The 23,520-nt window shown below is 40.3% G+C and overlaps 5 protein-coding genes across 5 annotated transcripts; all 5 read left to right on the top strand.

Moving 5' to 3' along the window:
- Nucleotides 1–489: 489 nt before the first annotated feature.
- LOC128475172 (endoplasmic reticulum membrane adapter protein XK-like) lies at nt 490–2,840 on the top strand. The gene is made up of 3 exons (XM_053457644.1): nt 490–734; nt 1,632–1,894; nt 2,074–2,840. The coding sequence occupies exons 1-3, from the start codon at nt 490–492 to the stop codon at nt 2,805–2,807; spliced, it is 1,242 nt and encodes a 413-aa protein (XP_053313619.1). The 3' UTR covers nt 2,808–2,840.
- Nucleotides 2,841–5,140: 2,300 nt separating this feature from the next.
- LOC128475170 (endoplasmic reticulum membrane adapter protein XK-like) lies at nt 5,141–7,491 on the top strand. The gene is made up of 3 exons (XM_053457643.1): nt 5,141–5,385; nt 6,283–6,545; nt 6,725–7,491. Exons 1-3 carry the CDS (start codon nt 5,141–5,143, stop codon nt 7,456–7,458), a joined length of 1,242 nt encoding a protein of 413 aa, XP_053313618.1. The 3' UTR covers nt 7,459–7,491.
- Nucleotides 7,492–9,798: 2,307 nt separating this feature from the next.
- On the top strand, nt 9,799–12,116 carry LOC128473763 (endoplasmic reticulum membrane adapter protein XK-like). Its single transcript, XM_053456002.1, has 3 exons — nt 9,799–10,043; nt 10,941–11,203; nt 11,383–12,116. Exons 1-3 carry the CDS (start codon nt 9,799–9,801, stop codon nt 12,114–12,116), a joined length of 1,242 nt encoding a protein of 413 aa, XP_053311977.1.
- A 2,334-nt stretch (nt 12,117–14,450) lies between these two features.
- On the top strand, nt 14,451–16,768 carry LOC128473764 (endoplasmic reticulum membrane adapter protein XK-like). Its single transcript, XM_053456003.1, has 3 exons — nt 14,451–14,695; nt 15,593–15,855; nt 16,035–16,768. The coding sequence occupies exons 1-3, from the start codon at nt 14,451–14,453 to the stop codon at nt 16,766–16,768; spliced, it is 1,242 nt and encodes a 413-aa protein (XP_053311978.1).
- Nucleotides 16,769–19,077: 2,309 nt separating this feature from the next.
- LOC128475063 (endoplasmic reticulum membrane adapter protein XK-like) lies at nt 19,078–21,564 on the top strand. The gene is made up of 3 exons (XM_053457530.1): nt 19,078–19,322; nt 20,220–20,482; nt 20,662–21,564. Exons 1-3 carry the CDS (start codon nt 19,078–19,080, stop codon nt 21,393–21,395), a joined length of 1,242 nt encoding a protein of 413 aa, XP_053313505.1. The 3' UTR covers nt 21,396–21,564.
- Nucleotides 21,565–23,520: the final 1,956 nt, after the last annotated feature.

Here is a 23,520-nt window from a genome sequence, read left to right on the forward strand (position 1 = left end):
GTATTATCACACCACTACATACCAGCTGTTGGGAGGACCCGGGCAATTTTTGCGCCAGGGCCCTGTGGTTTCTAGTTACACCCTTAGTCTAGTGCTTCAGTTGGCTACTATGTTCACTTCCATCGGCTCTTAATAAAAGCACCATTTCCCTTATGTAGTTAGTCCTCTGTGTTCCATTGAAGTAAACTGCTTTATTTCAAAAACGGCAAAAGATAATACAATAATACACTTTGTTGAAAACATATAACTATTTAAATAACTGCTAAAATCACACATGCTGCTGACAGCCAGCTGTTACATTATCAGCATTATGACATCACAAAGTGATTGTGATGTCACTGTAAGCTATAGGGAAAGCAGCAGCTGGGCTAGGTCAGTTGATGGTTGGATAGTGTTTCGTGCACTCCTGCTTGCCTGACGCTGTTATTTCTCAAAAGTAGCTGTTTGCTACGCGTTGTTTCTGAGTGTCCGCACTCAAGCTGAGCGACCATGAAATTCCCTCGCTCAATTTTGATTTCTCTGTTTCTATATGTAGCAGAGACAATCTTAGGCCTGTACTTGAGCAGCACATACAGCACTGCAGTGCACAGAATTTGGTTGTACTTGACCCTCCTATTCTGTCTTCTGCCCTGCCTTCTGGTACAGATCTGTTTTGTCTGCTTCCACATGGAATTCTTTGATGACAGATCCCTGGAACATCTGTTTCATCTCCTGCAGCTGGGACCTCTGTTCAGGTGAGTGAGGAGGGAAGGTGCCCTGTATTTAGATACATACCACATCGGTGAGCCAGTGCATTAGGTACATGGCACACTGTCTATTGTAAAAGAAATGAAACCCGCTGATGATTCCATGCCATTTATTTATATAGTGCCCGCAGATTCCATAGCGCTGTTACAATAAGGGATAGACAAAATATTTCACAAAGACCATTTAGAATGAAATCACCAATAACACAGATTAAAGCATATTTCTACAGAAGGAAAAGATGCTCTGCTCTTGTGAGCAATTAGGAATCAATAGATGAATAAAGCAATCAAATACAACTGTCACAGATTTTGTATATGGCATCTGCTTACAAGTTATCACAATGTGATCCGTTGCAACTTAATGTTACGAGGTTTCATGTGCCGTCAGAGTTCATAGGTTTCAGGCCCCTTAAAAATGGATCGAATTTTCACTGACTCCCTCCCACTAAACCCGGACAACAAACGTGTTCTCATTTTAGATGGGTAAAAGGCGTTCCATTTAATATTTGTAGCTCTGATAGTACAAAGAGTGGGAACAGGGGATATTTTGAAGGGAATGATTGTGTTTTGTAGATAAGCGATACATACCGAGATATCATTTAAATACATAGAGTTTGAGTTGAATCTAAAATCTCAGTCACTATTGAGTTTATGGTTTTATGTGTGCTTCTTGGCCAGATTATATTTGAACCGGAGATATACAGGGGGCTGGAAAGACGAATAAAAGGCGTTATGTTTTGGGTCAGGTTTGGGTGAAAGCATTTATCTAATGATGCAGGGCAGTAATAGTTTTCATTGTGTTAAACGGAACCTCACCCCATGTGGCTGTAATGTTCTGTCCAGTGTTAATAATGAGTGAACCCTATTTTTTCCTGTACTTTGCAGGTGTGTGCAAGTTCTCCGCCTTTACTTCATTAATGGAAAATCAGAGGATCCATACGACACCCTCATTAAGAGGAAGCAGCTGTCTGAAGATGGCGGTTGGGTTGAGGTGGAACAGGAGGTTGGTCGCGTTGATATGCTGCTGTCCAAACACAGTTCTGCTTTCCGTTGGGCCTCCTTCATCCAAGCTTTCTTTGGGTCAGCACCTCAACTGATACTACAGCTGTATATTTCCATCTCACAACAGCATATAAGCCTATGCAGATGTAAGACAACATTTCTTTGTCGTTTCTTTGTCAATATAGTCACACACAAATTGTATGTGCAGAAATGCCCCAGTGATGAAGAACTATACTTTTTCTTCATAAATGCATATCATTTACACATACATTTATCTTTATGTTTACTAATTGGAATTGTCCTTTCCTTTTCTGATTTTCTTCAGGCATGCTTATGAGTATCTCTCTGCTGTCCGTTACGTATGGAGCGTTACAGTGCAACATCCTGGCCATTCGAATTAATTACGAGGACTATGATTTCACCTTTCGACCAGCTGCCTACCTCTGCTTATTGCTTTGGAGATTCCTTGAGATTTCCTGCAGAGTCGTCGTGCTTGGCCTCTTCAGCTCCGTTTTCAAAACATGGACCCTGTGTGTGGTGGCCTTAAATCTGTTGGCTTTTATGCTCTACTCATGGATCAGTTTTTGGAAGAATAAGTCATCGGGAAACAAGAATGGTTTGAGCAAGTGTAGGACTGCTACTGAGCGTGCTGTACTGAACATCCTGTACTCTGTGACGAGCATTTTCTGCTGGTGTCCGATTCAGGTCGAGCTCAGTGAGCCCGACCTGATTACCAAATCAAACAATTGGTGTCGCATCACCATGTATTATATGCTCAGACATATTGAAAACGCCGTCCTGATTTTCCTATGGTACATCTATCAAACAGATGTTTACTCGCTCATAGGTAGCACTTTTTTGGTCGCACTGCTCCTGGTGGGTTATACCATATCGATGCTCTTCATGCTGATTTTTTATCAGTTCTTGCACCCCTGCAGGACACTTTTCACATCCAGTTTTGTAGGTGGCTTGATGTCAGGCTTAAAGAGTCTTTGTTGTATGTGCAAACCTTCAAGAGCCCCAACAAATGAACATGGCTCCGAGGTCTGTGAGCCTTAGAACTGACAAGATGAGATTTACATCAATGCAAAGGAGTTGATCTGTGTTCATTGGGAATCTACTCTACTACAGACTCTCGAAGCAGAAGCCGACAAAATGGACAGAATGCAGAGAGCGTTAGGGGATATATAAGGACACAAGAAAACTAATATACCACATCTGTGTCTTCCCTAAATAAAGTGTTCTGAATGGCAATATTAAGAATGAAAGTGGTTTTTTGTTTGTTTGTTTTTTATTCTAAAAGCTTTAGTTCCTGTGATCGCAGAAAACTTTCATGGCACAAAAGGGCACATGCATTATACGAGCGCCTCTATTGGTCGCAGCCAGGGAGCTCCTCTGGCATCAACCAAGAGAGTCGCTCTTACGAACTTTTAGCTCCAGGGGCGATCCTACGGATTCTCATTCAAGTTAACTCCTGCGATGCTACGTAGACAAGATAGGTAGGGACGGGACCAAGGAGACCAGCTAAGAGGTATTAACAAAGATGAACACGAAGATTCGTCTATTTTTACTGGCCACCATGTTAGTTTATTTGGTTTTCTGTTTCAACAAACTCACCATTTGTTTTCATGTTCTCCCGAATACGAATGCACAAGTCTAATATTAAGCATCAGAAGTGTATGCCAATAGGTTTTCTGTTTTTTTTTTTTTTTTTTTTTTTAATGCATGGAATTGTTATCCTCAGTATAAACACAAGAATTACAGCTTTAAGGGATCTCTTTTTGATACCTGCTCAACAAGTATTTGAAGCTCTAAATTTGTTGGGTGTATTTGAAATGAAAACTGAATGCACTTGGTGAACTACATTCAGGATGGACTGCCTGTAGCTACCAACTGTTTTATATGGTTACAAGCTGCAAACTGGTAGTTGCTAGCAGATAGGCGGCTATATGCCAGCTACTTGTTACTTTGACAGACATCAAACTAGGTAACAAAGTATGATACAAAATACAGTTAATAGCTAAATAGGGACCTCTGTCCATTCTCCATCAACAGTAGTTGTTTCTGTAATTATCGAAGAATAGGTCTCAGGGTTTTTTTTTTAATCCTAGAGCCCAGGGTTTTGGGAGTAAAATCTACTATATATTTAAATATATATATATATATATATATATATATATATATATATATATTAGTTATTTTAGTTATTAAAACTCCTGAAACTCATTGTGAGTATGCAAGGTTAACGAGAACTCACTGATGCTTTTTGTATAGTAACACTTTTCGGCATTATCTGAAAATCCTGCACTGTTAGCGTGGTAATTATCAAGGGTCTACTGGCTCAAGAACCTTGTGAGTAATAATGTTTCACAAACGATTTTTGATAGAGGCACCTGTAATGATCAGATATATTAAGTCAACTGGAATTTTTTTAACAGCAGTTTCCCTTTTAAGGCTGAGTATCATTAAGGTTTCTTACCTGTTGTAAGAACATTATGGCTAAAAAAATTTGGAAAGGGAAGAACACGCTAAAAAAACATATGAATTCATGTGTTGAGGTGTGTTTTCAAATGACCAATATGCACATAGGACAAAGCAAGGAATCGGTGGACAACTAGCAAGTACAATTTAAAAGCACCTTTGTATGCAGCTAGCTGCGTTTGAAGGCAAGGCAAGCCATGTAAGGGGTAGGGCTAGCTCCTGATAAGTGTGAAATAGGGGGAGTGGAGAAAGAAGAAGGTCGACTGGAGACCCAAGGTAGTGGTCCTTCACCCAGAAACTCTGGGACAAATCTTTAGGGTTCTGATTTATGCTCATAAGTTTAAGCAGAAAAGCGCATCATTTTGCACTTTCTGAGACAATGTTCCCTTGAAATGTGTTGTTAAACCTATGCCATGCATGGTGTATTATCACACCACTACATACCAGCTGTTGGGAGGACCCGGGCAATTTTTGCGCCAGGGCCCTGTGGTTTCTAGTTACACCCTTAGTCTAGTGCTTCAGTTGGCTACTATGTTCACTTCCATCGGCTCTTAATAAAAGCACCATTTCCCTTATGTAGTTAGTCCTCTGTGTTCCATTGAAGTAAACTGCTTTATTTCAAAAACGGCAAAAGATAATACAATAATACACTTTGTTGAAAACATATAACTATTTAAATAACTGCTAAAATCACACATGCTGCTGACAGCCAGCTGTTACATTATCAGCATTATGACATCACAAAGTGATTGTGATGTCACTGTAAGCTATAGGGAAAGCAGCAGCTGGGCTAGGTCAGTTGATGGTTGGATAGTGTTTCGTGCACTCCTGCTTGCCTGACGCTGTTATTTCTCAAAAGTAGCTGTTTGCTACGCGTTGTTTCTGAGTGTCCGCACTCAAGCTGAGCGACCATGAAATTCCCTCGCTCAATTTTGATTTCTCTGTTTCTATATGTAGCAGAGACAATCTTAGGCCTGTACTTGAGCAGCACATACAGCACTGCAGTGCACAGAATTTGGTTGTACTTGACCCTCCTATTCTGTCTTCTGCCCTGCCTTCTGGTACAGATCTGTTTTGTCTGCTTCCACATGGAATTCTTTGATGACAGATCCCTGGAACATCTGTTTCATCTCCTGCAGCTGGGACCTCTGTTCAGGTGAGTGAGGAGGGAAGGTGCCCTGTATTTAGATACATACCACATCGGTGAGCCAGTGCATTAGGTACATGGCACACTGTCTATTGTAAAAGAAATGAAACCCGCTGATGATTCCATGCCATTTATTTATATAGTGCCCGCAGATTCCATAGCGCTGTTACAATAAGGGATAGACAAAATATTTCACAAAGACCATTTAGAATGAAATCACCAATAACACAGATTAAAGCATATTTCTACAGAAGGAAAAGATGCTCTGCTCTTGTGAGCAATTAGGAATCAATAGATGAATAAAGCAATCAAATACAACTGTCACAGATTTTGTATATGGCATCTGCTTACAAGTTATCACAATGTGATCCGTTGCAACTTAATGTTACGAGGTTTCATGTGCCGTCAGAGTTCATAGGTTTCAGGCCCCTTAAAAATGGATCGAATTTTCACTGACTCCCTCCCACTAAACCCGGACAACAAACGTGTTCTCATTTTAGATGGGTAAAAGGCGTTCCATTTAATATTTGTAGCTCTGATAGTACAAAGAGTGGGAACAGGGGATATTTTGAAGGGAATGATTGTGTTTTGTAGATAAGCGATACATACCGAGATATCATTTAAATACATAGAGTTTGAGTTGAATCTAAAATCTCAGTCACTATTGAGTTTATGGTTTTATGTGTGCTTCTTGGCCAGATTATATTTGAACCGGAGATATACAGGGGGCTGGAAAGACGAATAAAAGGCGTTATGTTTTGGGTCAGGTTTGGGTGAAAGCATTTATCTAATGATGCAGGGCAGTAATAGTTTTCATTGTGTTAAACGGAACCTCACCCCATGTGGCTGTAATGTTCTGTCCAGTGTTAATAATGAGTGAACCCTATTTTTTCCTGTACTTTGCAGGTGTGTGCAAGTTCTCCGCCTTTACTTCATTAATGGAAAATCAGAGGATCCATACGACACCCTCATTAAGAGGAAGCAGCTGTCTGAAGATGGCGGTTGGGTTGAGGTGGAACAGGAGGTTGGTCGCGTTGATATGCTGCTGTCCAAACACAGTTCTGCTTTCCGTTGGGCCTCCTTCATCCAAGCTTTCTTTGGGTCAGCACCTCAACTGATACTACAGCTGTATATTTCCATCTCACAACAGCATATAAGCCTATGCAGATGTAAGACAACATTTCTTTGTCGTTTCTTTGTCAATATAGTCACACACAAATTGTATGTGCAGAAATGCCCCAGTGATGAAGAACTATACTTTTTCTTCATAAATGCATATCATTTACACATACATTTATCTTTATGTTTACTAATTGGAATTGTCCTTTCCTTTTCTGATTTTCTTCAGGCATGCTTATGAGTATCTCTCTGCTGTCCGTTACGTATGGAGCGTTACAGTGCAACATCCTGGCCATTCGAATTAATTACGAGGACTATGATTTCACCTTTCGACCAGCTGCCTACCTCTGCTTATTGCTTTGGAGATTCCTTGAGATTTCCTGCAGAGTCGTCGTGCTTGGCCTCTTCAGCTCCGTTTTCAAAACATGGACCCTGTGTGTGGTGGCCTTAAATCTGTTGGCTTTTATGCTCTACTCATGGATCAGTTTTTGGAAGAATAAGTCATCGGGAAACAAGAATGGTTTGAGCAAGTGTAGGACTGCTACTGAGCGTGCTGTACTGAACATCCTGTACTCTGTGACGAGCATTTTCTGCTGGTGTCCGATTCAGGTCGAGCTCAGTGAGCCCGACCTGATTACCAAATCAAACAATTGGTGTCGCATCACCATGTATTATATGCTCAGACATATTGAAAACGCCGTCCTGATTTTCCTATGGTACATCTATCAAACAGATGTTTACTCGCTCATAGGTAGCACTTTTTTGGTCGCACTGCTCCTGGTGGGTTATACCATATCGATGCTCTTCATGCTGATTTTTTATCAGTTCTTGCACCCCTGCAGGACACTTTTCACATCCAGTTTTGTAGGTGGCTTGATGTCAGGCTTAAAGAGTCTTTGTTGTATGTGCAAACCTTCAAGAGCCCCAACAAATGAACATGGCTCCGAGGTCTGTGAGCCTTAGAACTGACAAGATGAGATTTACATCAATGCAAAGGAGTTGATCTGTGTTCATTGGGAATCTACTCTACTACAGACTCTCGAAGCAGAAGCCGACAAAATGGACAGAATGCAGAGAGCGTTAGGGGATATATAAGGACACAAGAAAACTAATATACCACATCTGTGTCTTCCCTAAATAAAGTGTTCTGAATGGCAATATTAAGAATGAAAGTGGTTTTTTGTTTGTTTGTTTTTTATTCTAAAAGCTTTAGTTCCTGTGATCGCAGAAAACTTTCATGGCACAAAAGGGCACATGCATTATACGAGCGCCTCTATTGGTCGCAGCCAGGGAGCTCCTCTGGCATCAACCAAGAGAGTCGCTCTTACGAACTTTTAGCTCCAGGGGCGATCCTACGGATTCTCATTCAAGTTAACTCCTGCGATGCTACGTAGACAAGATAGGTAGGGACGGGACCAAGGAGACCAGCTAAGAGGTATTAACAAAGATGAACACGAAGATTCGTCTATTTTTACTGGCCACCATGTTAGTTTATTTGGTTTTCTGTTTCAACAAACTCACCATTTGTTTTCATGTTCTCCCGAATACGAATGCACAAGTCTAATATTAAGCATCAGAAGTGTATGCCAATAGGTTTTCTGTTTTTTTTTTTTTTTTTTTTTTTTAATGCATGGAATTGTTATCCTCAGTATAAACACAAGAATTACAGCTTTAAGGGATCTCTTTTTGATACCTGCTCAACAAGTATTTGAAGCTCTAAATTTGTTGGGTGTATTTGAAATGAAAACTGAATGCACTTGGTGAACTACATTCAGGATGGACTGCCTGTAGCTACCAACTGTTTTATATGGTTACAAGCTGCAAACTGGTAGTTGCTAGCAGATAGGCGGCTATATGCCAGCTACTTGTTACTTTGACAGACATCAAACTAGGTAACAAAGTATGATACAAAATACAGTTAATAGCTAAATAGGGACCTCTGTCCATTCTCCATCAACAGTAGTTGTTTCTGTAATTATCGAAGAATAGGTCTCAGGGTTTTTTTTTTAATCCTAGAGCCCAGGGTTTTGGGAGTAAAATCTACTATATATTTAAATATATATATATATATATATATATATATATATATATATATATATATATTAGTTATTTTAGTTATTAAAACTCCTGAAACTCATTGTGAGTATGCAAGGTTAACGAGAACTCACTGATGCTTTTTGTATAGTAACACTTTTCGGCATTATCTGAAAATCCTGCACTGTTAGCGTGGTAATTATCAAGGGTCTACTGGCTCAAGAACCTTGTGAGTAATAATTTTTCACAAACGATTTTTGATAGAGGCACCTGTAATGATCAGATATATTAAGTCAACTGGAATTTTTTTAACAGCAGTTTCCCTTTTAAGGCTGAGTATCATTAAGGTTTCTTACCTGTTGTAAGAACATTATGGCTAAAAAAATTTGGAAAGGGAAGAACACGCAAAAAAAACATATGAATTCATGTGTTGAGGTGTGTTTTCAAATGACCAATATGCACATAGGACAAAGCAAGGAATCGGTGGACAACTAGCAAGTACAATTTAAAAGCACCTTTGTATGCAGCTAGCTGCGTTTGAAGGCAAGGCAAGCCATGTAAGGGGTAGGGCTAGCTCCTGATAAGTGTGAAATAGGGGGAGTGGAGAAAGAAGAAGGTCGACTGGAGACCCAAGGTAGTGGTCCTTCACCCAGAAACTCTGGGACAAATCTTTAGGGTTCTGATTTATGCTCATAAGTTTAAGCAGAAAAGCGCATCATTTTGCACTTTCTGAGACAATGTTCCCTTGAAATGTGTTGTTAAACCTATGCCATGCATGGTGTATTATCACACCACTACATACCAGCTGTTGGGAGGACCCGGGCAATTTTTGCGCCAGGGCCCTGTGGTTTCTAGTTACGCCCTTAGTCTAGTGCTTCAGTTGGCTACTATGTTCACTTCCATCGGCTCTTAATAAAAGCACCATTTCCCTTATGTAGTTAGTCCTCTGTGTTCCATTGAAGTAAACTGCTTTATTTCAAAAACGGCAAAAGATAATACAATAATACACTTTGTTGAAAACATATAACTATTTAAATAACTGCTAAAATCACACATGCTGCTGACAGCCAGCTGTTACATTATCAGCATTATGACATCACAAAGTGATTGTGATGTCACTGTAGGCTATAGGGAAAGCAGCAGCTGGGCTAGGTCAGTTGATGGTTGGATAGTGTTTCGTGCACTCCTGCTTGCCTGACGCTGTTATTTCTCAAAAGTAGCTGTTTGCTACGCGTTGTTTCTGAGTGTCCGCACTCAAGCTGAGCGACCATGAAATTCCCTCGCTCAATTTTGATTTCTCTGTTTCTATATGTAGCAGAGACAATCTTAGGCCTGTACTTGAGCAGCACATACAGCACTGCAGTGCACAGAATTTGGTTGTACTTGACCCTCCTATTCTGTCTTCTGCCCTGCCTTCTGGTACAGATCTGTTTTGTCTGCTTCCACATGGAATTCTTTGATGACAGATCCCTGGAACATCTGTTTCATCTCCTGCAGCTGGGACCTCTGTTCAGGTGAGTGAGGAGGGAAGGTGCCCTGTATTTAGATACATACCACATCGGTGAGCCAGTGCATTAGGTACATGGCACACTGTCTACTGTAAAAGAAATGAAAACCGCTGACGATTCCATGCCATTTATTTATATAGTGCCCGCAGATTCCATAGCGCTGTTACAATAAGGGATAGACAAAATATTTCACAAAGACCATTTAGAATGAAATCACCAATAACACAGATTAAAGCATATTTCTACAGAAGGAAAAGATGCTCTGCTCTTGTGAGCAATTAGGAATCAATAGATGAATAAAGCCATCAAATACAACTGTCACAGATTTTATATATGGCATCTGCTTACAAGTTATCACAATGTGATCCGTTGCAACTTAATGTTACGAGGTTTCATGTGCCGTCAGAGTTCATAGGTTTCAGGCCCCTTAAAAATGGATCGAATTTTCACTGACTCCCTCCCACTAAACCCGGACAACAAACGTGTTCTCATTTTAGATGGGTAAAAGGCGTTCCATTTAATATTTGTAGCTCTGATAGTACAAAGAGTGGGAACAGGGGATATTTTGAAGGGAATGATTGTGTTTTGTAGAAAAGCGATACATACCGAGATATCATTTAAATACATAGAGTTTGAGTTGAATCTAAAATCTCAGTCACTATTGAGTTTATGGTTTTATGTGTGCTTCTTGGCCAGATTATATTTGAACCGGGGATATACAGGGGGCTGGAAAGACGAATAGAAGGCGTTATGTTTTGGGTCAGGTTTGGGTGAAAGCATTTATCTAATGATGCAGGGCAGTAATAGTTTTCATTGTGTTAAACGGAACCTCACCCCATGTGGCTGTAATGTTCTGTCCAGTGATAATAATGAGTGAACCCTATTTTTTCCTGTACTTTGCAGGTGTGTGCAAGTTCTCCGCCTTTACTTCATTGATGGAAAATCAGAGGATCCATACGACACCCTCATTAAGAGGAAGCAGCTGTCTGAAGATGGCGGTTGGGTTGAGGTGGAACAGGAGGTTGGTCGCGTTGATATGCTGCTGTCCAAACACAGTTCTGCTTTCCGCTGGGCCTCCTTCATCCAAGCTTTCTTTGGGTCAGCACCTCAACTGATACTACAGCTGTATATTTCCATCTCGCAACAGCATATAAGCCTATGCAGATGTAAGACAACATTTCTTTGTGGTTTCTTTGTCAATATAGTCACACACAAATTGTATGTGCAGAAATGCCCCAGTGATTAAGAACTATACTTTGTCTTCATAAATGCATATCATTTACACATACATTTATCTTAATGTTTACTAATTGGAATTGTCCTTTCCTTTTCTGATTTTCTTCAGGCATGCTTATGAGTATCTCTCTGCTGTCCGTTACGTATGGAGCGTTACAGTGCAACATCCTGGCCATTCGAATTAATTACGAGGACTATGATTTCACCTTTCGACCAGCTGCCTACCTCTGCTTATTGATTTGGAGATTCCTTGAGATTTCCTGCAGAGTCGTCGTGCTTGGCCTCTTCAGCTCCGTTTTCAAAACATGGACCCTGTGTGTGGTGGCCTTAAATCTGTTGGCTTTTATGCTCTACTCATGGATCAGTTTTTGGAAGAATAAGTCATCGGGAAACAAGAATGGTTTGAGCAAGTGTAGGACTGCTACTGAGCGTGCTGTACTGAACATCCTGTACTCTGTGACGAGCATTTTCTGCTGGTGTCCGATTCAGGTCGAGCTCAGTGAGCCCGACCTGATTACCAAATCAAACAATTGGTGTCGCATCACCATGTATTATATGCTCAGACATATTGAAAACGCCGTCCTGATTTTCCTATGGTACATCTATCAAACAGATGTTTACTCGCTCATAGGTAGCACTTTTTTGGTCGCACTGCTCCTGGTGGGTTATACCATATCGATGCTCTTCATGCTGATTTTTTATCAGTTCTTGCACCCCTGCAGGACACTTTTCACATCCAGTTTTGTAGGTGGCTTGATGTCAGGCTTAAAGAGTCTTTGTTGTATGTGCAAACCTTCAAGAGCCCCAACAAACGAACATGGCTCCGAGGTCTGTGAGCCTTAGAACTGACAAGATGAGATTTACATCAATGCAAAGGAGTTGATCTGTGTTCATTGGGAAGCTACTCTACTACAGACTCTCGAAGCAGAAGCCGACAAAATGGACAGAATGCAGAGAGCGTTAGGGGATATATAAGGACACAAGAAAACTAATATACCACATCTGTGTCTTCCCTAAATAAAGTGTTCTGAATGGCAATATTAAGAATGAAAGTGGTTTTTTGTTTGTTTGTTTTTTATTCTAAAAGCTTTAGTTCCTGTGATCGCAGAAAACTTTCATGGCACAAAAGGGCACATGCATTATACGAGCGCCTCTATTGGTCGCAGCCAGGGAGCTCCTCTGGCATCAACCAAGAGAGTCGCTCTTACGAACTTTTAGCTCCAGGGGCGATCCTACGGATTCTCATTCAAGTTAACTCCTGCGATGCTACGTAGACAAGATAGGTAGGGACGGGACCAAGGAGACCAGCTAAGAGGTATTAACAAAGATGAACACGAAGATTCGTCTATTTTTACTGGCCACCATGTTAGTTTATTTGGTTTTCTGTTTCAACAAACTCACCATTTGTTTTCATGTTCTCCCGAATACGAATGCACAAGTCTAATATTAAGCATCAGAAGTGTATGCCAATAGGTTTTCTGTTTTTTTTTTTTTTTTTTTTTTTTAATGCATGGAATTGTTATCCTCAGTATAAACACAAGAATTACAGCTTTAAGGGATCTCTTTTTGATACCTGCTCAACAAGTATTTGAAGCTCTAAATTTGTTGGGTGTATTTGAAATGAAAACTGAATGCACTTGGTGAACTACATTCAGGATGGACTGCCTGTAGCTACCAACTGTTTTATATGGTTACAAGCTGCAAACTGGTAGTTGCTAGCAGATAGGCGGCTATATGCCAGCTACTTGTTACTTTGACAGACATCAAACTAGGTAACAAAGTATGATACAAAATACAGTTAATAGCTAAATAGGGACCTCTGTCCATTCTCCATCAACAGTAGTTGTTTCTGTAATTATCGAAGAATAGGTCTCAGGGTTTTTTTTTTAATCCTAGAGCCCAGGGTTTTGGGAGTAAAATCTACTATATATTTAAATATATATATATATATATATATATATATATATATATATATATTAGTTATTTTAGTTATTAAAACTCCTGAAACTCATTGTGAGTATGCAAGGTTAACGAGAACTCACTGATGCTTTTTGTATAGTAACACTTTTCGGCATTATCTGAAAATCCTGCACTGTTAGCGTGGTAATTATCAAGGGTCTACTGGCTCAAGAACCTTGTGAGTAATAATGTTTCACAAACGATTTTTGATAGAGGCACCTGTAATGATCAGATATATTAAGTCAACTGGAATTTTTTTAACAGCAGTTTCCCTTTTAAGGCTGAGTATCATTAAGGTTTCTTACCTGTTGTAAGAACATTATGGCTAAAAAAATTTGGAAAGGGAAGAACACGCAAAAAAAACATATGAATTCATGTGTTGAGGTGTGTTTTCAAATGACCAATATGCACATAGGACAAAGCAAGGAATCGGTGGACAACTAGCAAGTACAATTTAAAAGCACCTTTGTATGCAGCTAGCTGCGTTTGAAGGCAAGGCAAGCCATGTAAGGGGTAGGGCTAGCTCCTGATAAGTGTGAAATAGGGGGAGTGGAGAAAGAAGAAGGTCGACTGGAGACCCAAGGTAGTGGTCCTTCACCCAGAAACTCTGGGACAAATCTTTAGGGTTCTGATTTATGCTCATAAGTTTAAGCAGAAAAGCGCATCATTTTGCACTTTCTGAGACAATGTTCTCTTGAAATGTGTTGTTAAACCTATGCCATGCATGGTGTATTATCACACCACTACATACCAGCTGTTGGGAGGACCCGGGCAATTTTTGCGCCAGGGCCCTGTGGTTTCTAGTTACGCCCTTAGTCTAGTGCTTCAGTTGGCTACTATGTTCACTTCCATCGGCTCTTAATAAAAGCACCATTTCCCTTATGTAGTTAGTCCTCTGTGTTCCATTGAAGTAAACTGCTTTATTTCAAAAACGGCAAAAGATAATACAATAATACACTTTGTTGAAAACATATAACTATTTAAATAACTGCTAAAATCACACATGCTGCTGACAGCCAGCTGTTACATTATCAGCATTATGACATCACAAAGTGATTGTGATGTCACTGTAGGCTATAGGGAAAGCAGCAGCTGGGCTAGGTCAGTTGATGGTTGGATAGTGTTTCGTGCACTCCTGCTTGCCTGACGCTGTTATTTCTCAAAAGTAGCTGTTTGCTACGCGTTGTTTCTGAGTGTCCGCACTCAAGCTGAGCGACCATGAAATTCCCTCGCTCAATTTTGATTTCTCTGTTTCTATATGTAGCAGAGACAATCTTAGGCCTGTACTTGAGCAGCACATACAGCACTGCAGTGCACAGAATTTGGTTGTACTTGACCCTCCTATTCTGTCTTCTGCCCTGCCTTCTGGTACAGATCTGTTTTGTCTGCTTCCACATGGAATTCTTTGATGACAGATCCCTGGAACATCTGTTTCATCTCCTGCAGCTGGGACCTCTGTTCAGGTGAGTGAGGAGGGAAGGTGCCCTGTATTTAGATACATACCACATCGGTGAGCCAGTGCATTAGGTACATGGCACACTGTCTACTGTAAAAGAAATGAAAACCGCTGACGATTCCATGCCATTTATTTATATAGTGCCCGCAGATTCCATAGCGCTGTTACAATAAGGGATAGACAAAATATTTCACAAAGACCATTTAGAATGAAATCACCAATAACACAGATTAAAGCATATTTCTACAGAAGGAAAAGATGCTCTGCTCTTGTGAGCAATTAGGAATCAATAGATGAATAAAGCCATCAAATACAACTGTCACAGATTTTGTATATGGCATCTGCTTACAAGTTATCACAATGTGATCCGTTGCAACTTAATGTTACGAGGTTTCATGTGCCGTCAGAGTTCATAGGTTTCAGGCCCCTTAAAAATGGATCGAATTTTCACTGACTCCCTCCCACTAAACCCGGACAACAAACGTGTTCTCATTTTAGATGGGTAAAAGGCGTTCCATTTAATATTTGTAGCTCTGATAGTACAAAGAGTGGGAACAGGGGATATTTTGAAGGGAATGATTGTGTTTTGTAGAAAAGCGATACATACCGAGATATCATTTAAATACATAGAGTTTGAGTTGAATCTAAAATCTCAGTCACTATTGAGTTTATGGTTTTATGTGTGCTTCTTGGCCAGATTATATTTGAACCGGGGATATACAGGGGGCTGGAAAGACGAATAGAAGGCGTTATGTTTTGGGTCAGGTTTGGGTGAAAGCATTTATCTAATGATGCAGGGCAGTAATAGTTTTCATTGTGTTAAACGGAACCTCACCCCATGTGGCTGTAATGTTCTGTCCAGTGATAATAATGAGTGAACCCTATTTTTTCCTGTACTTTGCAGGTGTGTGCAAGTTCTCCGCCTTTACTTCATTGATGGAAAATCAGAGGATCCATACGACACCCTCATTAAGAGGAAGCAGCTGTCTGAAGATGGCGGTTGGGTTGAGGTGGAACAGGAGGTTGGTCGCGTTGATATGCTGCTGTCCAAACACAGTTCTGCTTTCCGCTGGGCCTCCTTCATCCAAGCTTTCTTTGGGTCAGCACCTCAACTGATACTACAGCTGTATATTTCCATCTCGCAACAGCATATAAGCCTATGCAGATGTAAGACAACATTTCTTTGTGGTTTCTTTGTCAATATAGTCACACACAAATTGTATGTGCAGAAATGCCCCAGTGATTAAGAACTATACTTTGTCTTCATAAATGCATATCATTTACACATACATTTATCTTAATGTTTACTAATTGGAATTGTCCTTTCCTTTTCTGATTTTCTTCAGGCATGCTTATGAGTATCTCTCTGCTGTCCGTTACGTATGGAGCGTTACAGTGCAACATCCTGGCCATTCGAATTAATTACGAGGACTATGATTTCACCTTTCGACCAGCTGCCTACCTCTGCTTATTGATTTGGAGATTCCTTGAGATTTCCTGCAGAGTCGTCGTGCTTGGCCTCTTCAGCTCCGTTTTCAAAACATGGACCCTGTGTGTGGTGGCCTTAAATCTGTTGGCTTTTATGCTCTACTCATGGATCAGTTTTTGGAAGAATAAGTCATCGGGAAACAAGAATGGTTTGAGCAAGTGTAGGACTGCTACTGAGCGTGCTGTACTGAACATCCTGTACTCTGTGACGAGCATTTTCTGCTGGTGTCCGATTCAGGTCGAGCTCAGTGAGCCCGACCTGATTACCAAATCAAACAATTGGTGTCGCATCACCATGTATTATATGCTCAGACATATTGAAAACGCCGTCCTGATTTTCCTATGGTACATCTATCAAACAGATGTTTACTCGCTCATAGGTAGCACTTTTTTGGTCGCACTGCTCCTGGTGGGTTATACCACATCGATGCTCTTCATGCTGATTTTTTATCAGTTCTTGCACCCCTGCAGGACACTTTTCACTTCGAGTTATGTAGGTGGCTTGATGTCAGGCTTAAAGAGTCTTTGTTGTATGTGCAAACCTTCAAGAGCCCCAACAAATGAACATGGCTCCGAGGTCTGTGAGCCTTAGAACTGACAAGATGAGATGTACATCAATGCAAAGGAGTTGATCTGTGTTCATTGGGAAGCTACTCTACTACAGACTCTCGAAGCAGAAGCCGACAAAATGGACAGAATGCAGAGAGCGTTAGGGGATATATAAGGACACAAGAAAACTAATATACCACATCTGTGTCTTCCCTAAATAAAGTGTTCTGAATGGCAATATTAAGAATGAAAGTGGTTTTTTGTTTGTTTGTTTTTTATTCTAAAAGCTTTAGTTCCTGTGATCGCAGAAAACTTTCATGGCACAAAAGGGCACATGCATTATACGAGCGCCTCTATTGGTCGCAGCCAGGGAGCTCCTCTGGCATCAACCAAGAGAGTCGCTCTTACGAACTTTTAGCTCCAGGGGCGATCCTACGGATTCTCATTCAAGTTAACTCCTGCGATGCTACGTAGACAAGATAGGTAGGGACGGGACCAAGGAGACCAGCTAAGAGGTATTAACAAAGATGAACACGAAGATTCGTCTATTTTTACTGGCCACCATGTTAGTTTATTTGGTTTTCTGTTTCAACAAACTCACCATTTGTTTTCATGTTCTCCCGAATACGAATGCACAAGTCTAATATTAAGCATCAGAAGTGTATGCCAATAGGTTTTCTGTTTTTTTTTTTTTTTTTTTTTTTAATGCATGGAATTGTTATCCTCAGTATAAACACAAGAATTACAGCTTTAAGGGATCTCTTTTTGATACCTGCTCAACAAGTATTTGAAGCTCTAAATTTGTTGGGTGTATTTGAAATGAAAACTGAATGCACTTGGTGAACTACATTCAGGATGGACTGCCTGTAGCTACCAACTGTTTTATATGGTTACAAGCTGCAAACTGGTAGTTGCTAGCAGATAGGCGGCTATATGCCAGCTACTTGTTACTTTGACAGACATCAAACTAGGTAACAAAGTATGATACAAAATACAGTTAATAGCTAAATAGGGACCTCTGTCCATTCTCCATCAACAGTAGTTGTTTCTGTAATTATCGAAGAATAGGTCTCAGGGTTTTTTTTTTAATCCTAGAGCCCAGGGTTTTGGGAGTAAAATCTACTATATATTTAAATATATATATATATATATTAGTTATTTTAGTTATTAAAACTCCTGAAACTCATTGTGAGTATGCAAGGTTAACGAGAACTCACTGATGCTTTTTGTATAGTAACACTTTTCGGCATTATCTGAAAATCCTGCACTGTTAGTGTGGTAATTATCAAGGGTCTACTGGCTCAAGAACCTTGTGAGTAATAATGTTTCACAAACGATTTTTGATAGAGGCACCTGTAATGATCAGATATATTAAGTCAACTGGAATTTTTTTAACAGCAGTTTCCCTTTTAAGGCTGAGTATCATTAAGGTTTCTTACCTGTTGTAAGAACATTATGGCTCAAAAAATTTGGAAAGGGAAGAACACGCTAAAAAAACATATGAATTCATGTGTTGAGGTGTGTTTTCAAATGACCAATATGCACATAGGACAAAGCAAGGAATCGGTGGACAACTAGCAAGTACAATTTAAAAGCACCTTTGTATGCAGCTAGCTGCGTTTGAAGGCAAGGCAAGCCATGTAAGGGGTAGGGCTAGCTCCTGATAAGTGTGAAATAGGGGGAGTGGAGAAAGAAGAAGGTCGACTGGAGACCCAAGGTAGTGGTCCTTCACCCAGAAACTCTGGGACAAATCTTTAGGGTTCTGATTTATGCTCATAAGTTTAAGCAGAAAAGCGCATCATTTTGCACTTTCTGAGACAATGTTCTCTTGAAATGTGTTGTTAAACCTATGCCATGCATGGTGTATTATCACACCACTACATACCAGCTGTTGGGAGGACCCGGGCAATTTTTGCGCCAGGGCCCTGTGGTTTCTAGTTACGCCCTTAGTCTAGTGCTTCAGTTGGCTACTATGTTCACTTCCATCGGCTCTTAATAAAAGCACCATTTCCCTTATGTAGTTAGTCCTCTGTGTTCCATTGAAGTAAACTGCTTTATTTCAAAAACGGCAAAAGATAATACAATAATACACTTTGTTGAAAACATATAACTATTTAAATAACTGCTAAAATCACACATGCTGCTGACAGCCAGCTGTTACATTATCAGCATTATGACATCACAAAGTGATTGTGATGTCACTGTAGGCTATAGGGACAGCAGCAGCTGGGCTAGGTCAGTTGATGGTTGGATAGTGTTTCGTGCACTCCTGCTTGCCTGACGCTGTAATTTCTCAAAAGTAGCTGTTTGCTACGCGTTGTTTCTGAGTGTCCGCACTCAAGCTGAGCGACCATGAAATTCCCTCGCTCAATTTTGATTTCTCTGTTTCTATATGTAGCAGAGACAATCTTAGGCCTGTACTTGAGCAGCACATACAGCACTGCAGTGCACAGAATTTGGTTGTACTTGACCCTCCTATTCTGTCTTCTGCCCTGCCTTCTGGTACAGATCTGTTTTGTCTGCTTCCACATGGAATTCTTTGATGACAGATCCCTGGAACATCTGTTTCATCTCCTGCAGCTGGGACCTCTGTTCAGGTGAGTGAGGAGGGAAGGTGCCCTGTATTTAGATAGATACCACATCGGTGAGCCAGTGCATTAGGTACATGGCACACTGTCTACTGTAAAAGAAATGAAAACCGCTGACGATTCCATGCCATTTATTTATATAGTGCCCGCAGATTCCATAGCGCTGTTACAATAAGGGATAGACAAAATATTTCACAAAGACCATTTAGAATGAAATCACCAATAACACAGATTAAAGCATATTTCTACAGAAGGAAAAGATGCTCTGCTCTTGTGAGCAATTAGGAATCAATAGATGAAGAAAGCCATCAAATACAACTGTCACAGATTTTGTATATGGCATCTGCTTACAAGTTATCACAATGTGATCCGTTGCAACTTAATGTTACGAGGTTTCATGTGCCGTCAGAGTTCATAGGTTTCAGGCCCCTTAAAAATGGATCGAATTTTCACTGACTCCCTCCCACTAAACCCGGACAACAAACGTGTTCTCATTTTAGATGGGTAAAAGGTGTTCCATTTAATATTTGTAGCTCTGATAGTACAAAGAGTGGGAACAGGGGATATTTTGAAGGGAATGATTGTGTTTTGTAGAAAAGCGATACATACCGAGATATCATTTAAATACATAGAGTTTGAGTTGAATCTAAAATCTCAGTCACTATTGAGTTTATGGTTTTATGTGTGCTTCTTGGCCAGATTATATTTGAACCGGGGATATACAGGGGGCTGGAAAGACGAATAGAAGGCGTTATGTTTTGGGTCAGGTTTGGGTGAAAGCATTTATCTAATGATGCAGGGCAGTAATAGTTTTCATTGTGTTAAACGGAACCTCACCCCATGTGGCTGTAATGTTCTGTCCAGTGATAATAATGAGTGAACCCTATTTTTTCCTGTACTTTGCAGGTGTGTGCAAGTTCTCCGCCTTTACTTCATTGATGGAAAATCAGAGGATCCATACGACACCCTCATTAAGAGGAAGCAGCTGTCTGAAGATGGCGGTTGGGTTGAGGTGGAACAGGAGGTTGGTCGCGTTGATATGCTGCTGTCCAAACACAGTTCTGCTTTCCGTTGGGCCTCCTTCATCCAAGCTTTCTTTGGGTCAGCACCTCAACTGATACTACAGCTGTATATTTCCATCTCACAACAGCATATAAGCCTATGCAGATGTAAGACAACATTTCTTTGTGGTTTCTTTGTCAATATAGTCACACACAAATTGTATGTGCAGAAATGCCCCAGTGATTAAGAACTATACTTTTTCTTCATAAATGCATATCATTTACACAGACATTTATCTTAATGTTTACTAATTGGAATTGTCCTTTCCTTTTCTGATTTTCTTCAGGCATGCTTATGAGTATCTCTCTGCTGTCCGTTACGTATGGAGCGTTACAGTGCAACATCCTGGCCATTCGAATTAATTACGAGGACTATGATTTCCCCTTTCGACCAGCTGCCTACCTCTGCTTATTGATTTGGAGATTCCTTGAGATTTCCTGCAGAGTCGTCGTGCTTGGCCTCTTCAGCTCCGTTTTCAAAACATGGACCCTGTGTGTGGTGGCCTTAAATCTGTTGGCTTTTATGCTCTACTCATGGATCAGTTTTTGGAAGAATAAGTCATCGGGAAACAAGAATGGTTTGAGCAAGTGTAGGACTGCTACTGAGCGTGCTGTACTGAACATCCTGTACTCTGTGACGAGCATTTTCTGCTGGTGTCCGATTCAGGTCGAGCTCAGTGAGCCCGACCTGATTACCAAATCAAACAATTGGTGTCGCATCACCATGTATTATATGTTCAGACATATTGAAAACGCCGTCCTGATTTTCCTATGGTACATCTATCAAACAGATGTTTACTCGCTCATAGGTAGCACTTTTTTGGTCGCACTGCTCCTGGTGGGTTATACCATATCGATGCTCTTCATGCTGATTTTTTATCAGTTCTTGCACCCCTGCAGGACACTTTTCACATCCAGTTTTGTAGGTGGCTTGATGTCAGGCTTAAAGAGTCTTTGTTGTATGTGCAAACCTTCAAGAGCCCCAACAAATGAACATGGCTCCGAGGTCTGTGAGCCTTAGAACTGACAAGATGAGATTTACATCAATGCAAAGGAGTTGATCTGTGTTCATTGGGAAGCTACTCTACTACAGACTCTCGAAGCAGAAGCCGACAAAATGGACAGAATGCAGAGAGCGTTAGGGGATATATAAGGACACAAGAAAACTAATATACCACAGCTGTGTCTTCCCTAAATAAAGTGTTCTGAATGGCAATATTAAGAATGAAAGTGGTTTTTTGTTTGTTTGTTTTTTATTCTAAAAGCTTTAGTTCCTGTGATCGCAGAAAACTTTCATGGCACAAAAGGGCACATGCATTATACGAGCGCCTCTATTGGTCGCAGCCAGGGAGCTCCTCTGGCATCAACCAAGAGAGTCGCTCTTACGAACTTTTAGCTCCAGGGGCGATCCTACGGATTCTCATTCAAGTTAACTCCTGCGATGCTACGTAGACAAGATAGGTAGGGACGGGACCAAGGAGACCAGCTAAGAGGTATTAACAAAGATGAACACGAAGATTCGTCTATTTTTACTGGCCACCATGTTAGTTTATTTGGTTTTCTGTTTCAACAAACTCACCATTTGTTTTCATGTTCTCCCGAATACGAATGCACAAGTCTAATATTAAGCATCAGAAGTGTATGCCAATAGGTTTTCTGTTTTTTTTTTTTTTTAATGCATGGAATTGTTATCCTCAGTATAAACACAAGAATTACAGCTTTAAGGGATCTCTTTTTGATACCTGCTCAACAAGTATTTGAAGCTCTAAATTTGTTGGGTGTATTTGAAATGAAAACTGAATGCACTTGGTGAACTACATTCAGGATGGACTGCCTGTAGCTACCAACTGTTTTATATGGTTACAAGCTGCAAACTGGTAGTTGCTAGCAGATAGGCGGCTATATGCCAGCTACTTGTTACTTTGACAGACATCAAACTAGGTAACAAAGTATGATACAAAATACAGTTAATAGCTAAATAGGGACCTCTGTCCATTCTCCATCAACAGTAGTTGTTTCTGTAATTATTGAAGAATAGCTCTCAGGGTTTTTTTTTTAATCCTAGAGCCCAGGGTTTTGGGAGTAAAATCTACTATATATTTAAATATATATATATATATATATATATATATATATATATATATATATATATATTAGTTATTTTAGTTATTAAAACTCCTGAAACTCATTGTGAGTATGCAAGGTTAACGAGAACTCACTGATGCTTTTTGTATAGTAACACTTTTCGGCATTATCTGAAAATCCTGCACTGTTAGCGTGGTAATTATCAAGGGTCTACTGGCTCAAGAACCTTGTGAGTAATAATGTTTCACAAACGATTTTTGATAGAGGCACCTGTAATGATCAGATATATTAAGTCAACTGGAATTTTTTTAACAGCAGTTTCCCTTTTAAGGCTGAGTATCATTAAGGTTTCTTACCTGTTGTAAGAACATTATGGCTCAAAAAATTTGGAAAGGGAAGAACACGCTAAAAAAACATATGAATTCATGTGTTGAGGTGTGTTTTCAAATGACCAATATGCACATAGGACAAAGCAAGGAATCGGTGGACAACTAGCAAGTACAATTTAAAAGCACCTTTGTATGCAGTTAGCTGCGTTTGAAGGCAAGGCAAGCCATGTAAGGGGTAGGGCTAGCTCCTGATAAGTGTGAAATAGGGGGAGTGGAGAAAGAAGAAGGTCGACTGGAGACCCAAGGTAGTGGTCCTTCACCCAGAAACTCTGGGACAAATCTTTAGGGTTCTGATTTATGCTCATAAGTTTAAGCAGAAAAGCGCATCATTTTGCACTTTCTGAGACAATGTTCTCTTGAAATGTGTTGTTAAACCTATGCCATGCATGGTGTATTATCACACCACTACATACCAGCTGTTGGGAGGACCCGGGCAATTTTTGCGCCAGGGCCCTGTGGTTTCTAGTTACGCCCTTAGTCTAGTGCTTCAGTTGGCTACTATGTTCACTTCCATCGGCTCTTAATAAAAGCACCATTTCCCTTATGTAGTTAGTCCTCTGTGTTCCATTGAAGTAAACTGCTTTATTTCAAAAACGGCAAAAGATAATACAATAATACACTTTGTTGAAAACATATAACTATTTAAATAACTGCTAAAATCACACATGCTGC

This window comes from Spea bombifrons, chromosome 2 (genome assembly GCF_027358695.1).
Source record: "Spea bombifrons isolate aSpeBom1 chromosome 2, aSpeBom1.2.pri, whole genome shotgun sequence".
Lineage (NCBI taxonomy): Eukaryota > Metazoa > Chordata > Amphibia > Anura > Pelobatidae > Spea > Spea bombifrons.

Bases quoted from the DNA above. Each gene is read 5' to 3' on its own strand.
- LOC128473763 (XM_053456002.1), top strand. From the start codon at position 9,799: ATGAAATTCCCTCGCTCAATTTTGATTTCTCTGTTTCTATATGTAGCA. The intron at 10,044-10,940 runs GTGAGTGAGGAG...TGTACTTTGCAG, and splicing joins CAGCTGGGACCTCTGTTCAG to GTGTGTGCAAGTTCTCCGCC. The intron at 11,204-11,382 runs GTAAGACAACAT...GATTTTCTTCAG, and splicing joins GCATATAAGCCTATGCAGAT to GCATGCTTATGAGTATCTCT.
- LOC128475170 (XM_053457643.1), top strand. From the start codon at position 5,141: ATGAAATTCCCTCGCTCAATTTTGATTTCTCTGTTTCTATATGTAGCA. The intron at 5,386-6,282 runs GTGAGTGAGGAG...TGTACTTTGCAG, and splicing joins CAGCTGGGACCTCTGTTCAG to GTGTGTGCAAGTTCTCCGCC. The intron at 6,546-6,724 runs GTAAGACAACAT...GATTTTCTTCAG, and splicing joins GCATATAAGCCTATGCAGAT to GCATGCTTATGAGTATCTCT.
- LOC128473764 (XM_053456003.1), top strand. From the start codon at position 14,451: ATGAAATTCCCTCGCTCAATTTTGATTTCTCTGTTTCTATATGTAGCA. The intron at 14,696-15,592 runs GTGAGTGAGGAG...TGTACTTTGCAG, and splicing joins CAGCTGGGACCTCTGTTCAG to GTGTGTGCAAGTTCTCCGCC. The intron at 15,856-16,034 runs GTAAGACAACAT...GATTTTCTTCAG, and splicing joins GCATATAAGCCTATGCAGAT to GCATGCTTATGAGTATCTCT.
- LOC128475063 (XM_053457530.1), top strand. From the start codon at position 19,078: ATGAAATTCCCTCGCTCAATTTTGATTTCTCTGTTTCTATATGTAGCA. The intron at 19,323-20,219 runs GTGAGTGAGGAG...TGTACTTTGCAG, and splicing joins CAGCTGGGACCTCTGTTCAG to GTGTGTGCAAGTTCTCCGCC. The intron at 20,483-20,661 runs GTAAGACAACAT...GATTTTCTTCAG, and splicing joins GCATATAAGCCTATGCAGAT to GCATGCTTATGAGTATCTCT.
- LOC128475172 (XM_053457644.1), top strand. From the start codon at position 490: ATGAAATTCCCTCGCTCAATTTTGATTTCTCTGTTTCTATATGTAGCA. The intron at 735-1,631 runs GTGAGTGAGGAG...TGTACTTTGCAG, and splicing joins CAGCTGGGACCTCTGTTCAG to GTGTGTGCAAGTTCTCCGCC. The intron at 1,895-2,073 runs GTAAGACAACAT...GATTTTCTTCAG, and splicing joins GCATATAAGCCTATGCAGAT to GCATGCTTATGAGTATCTCT.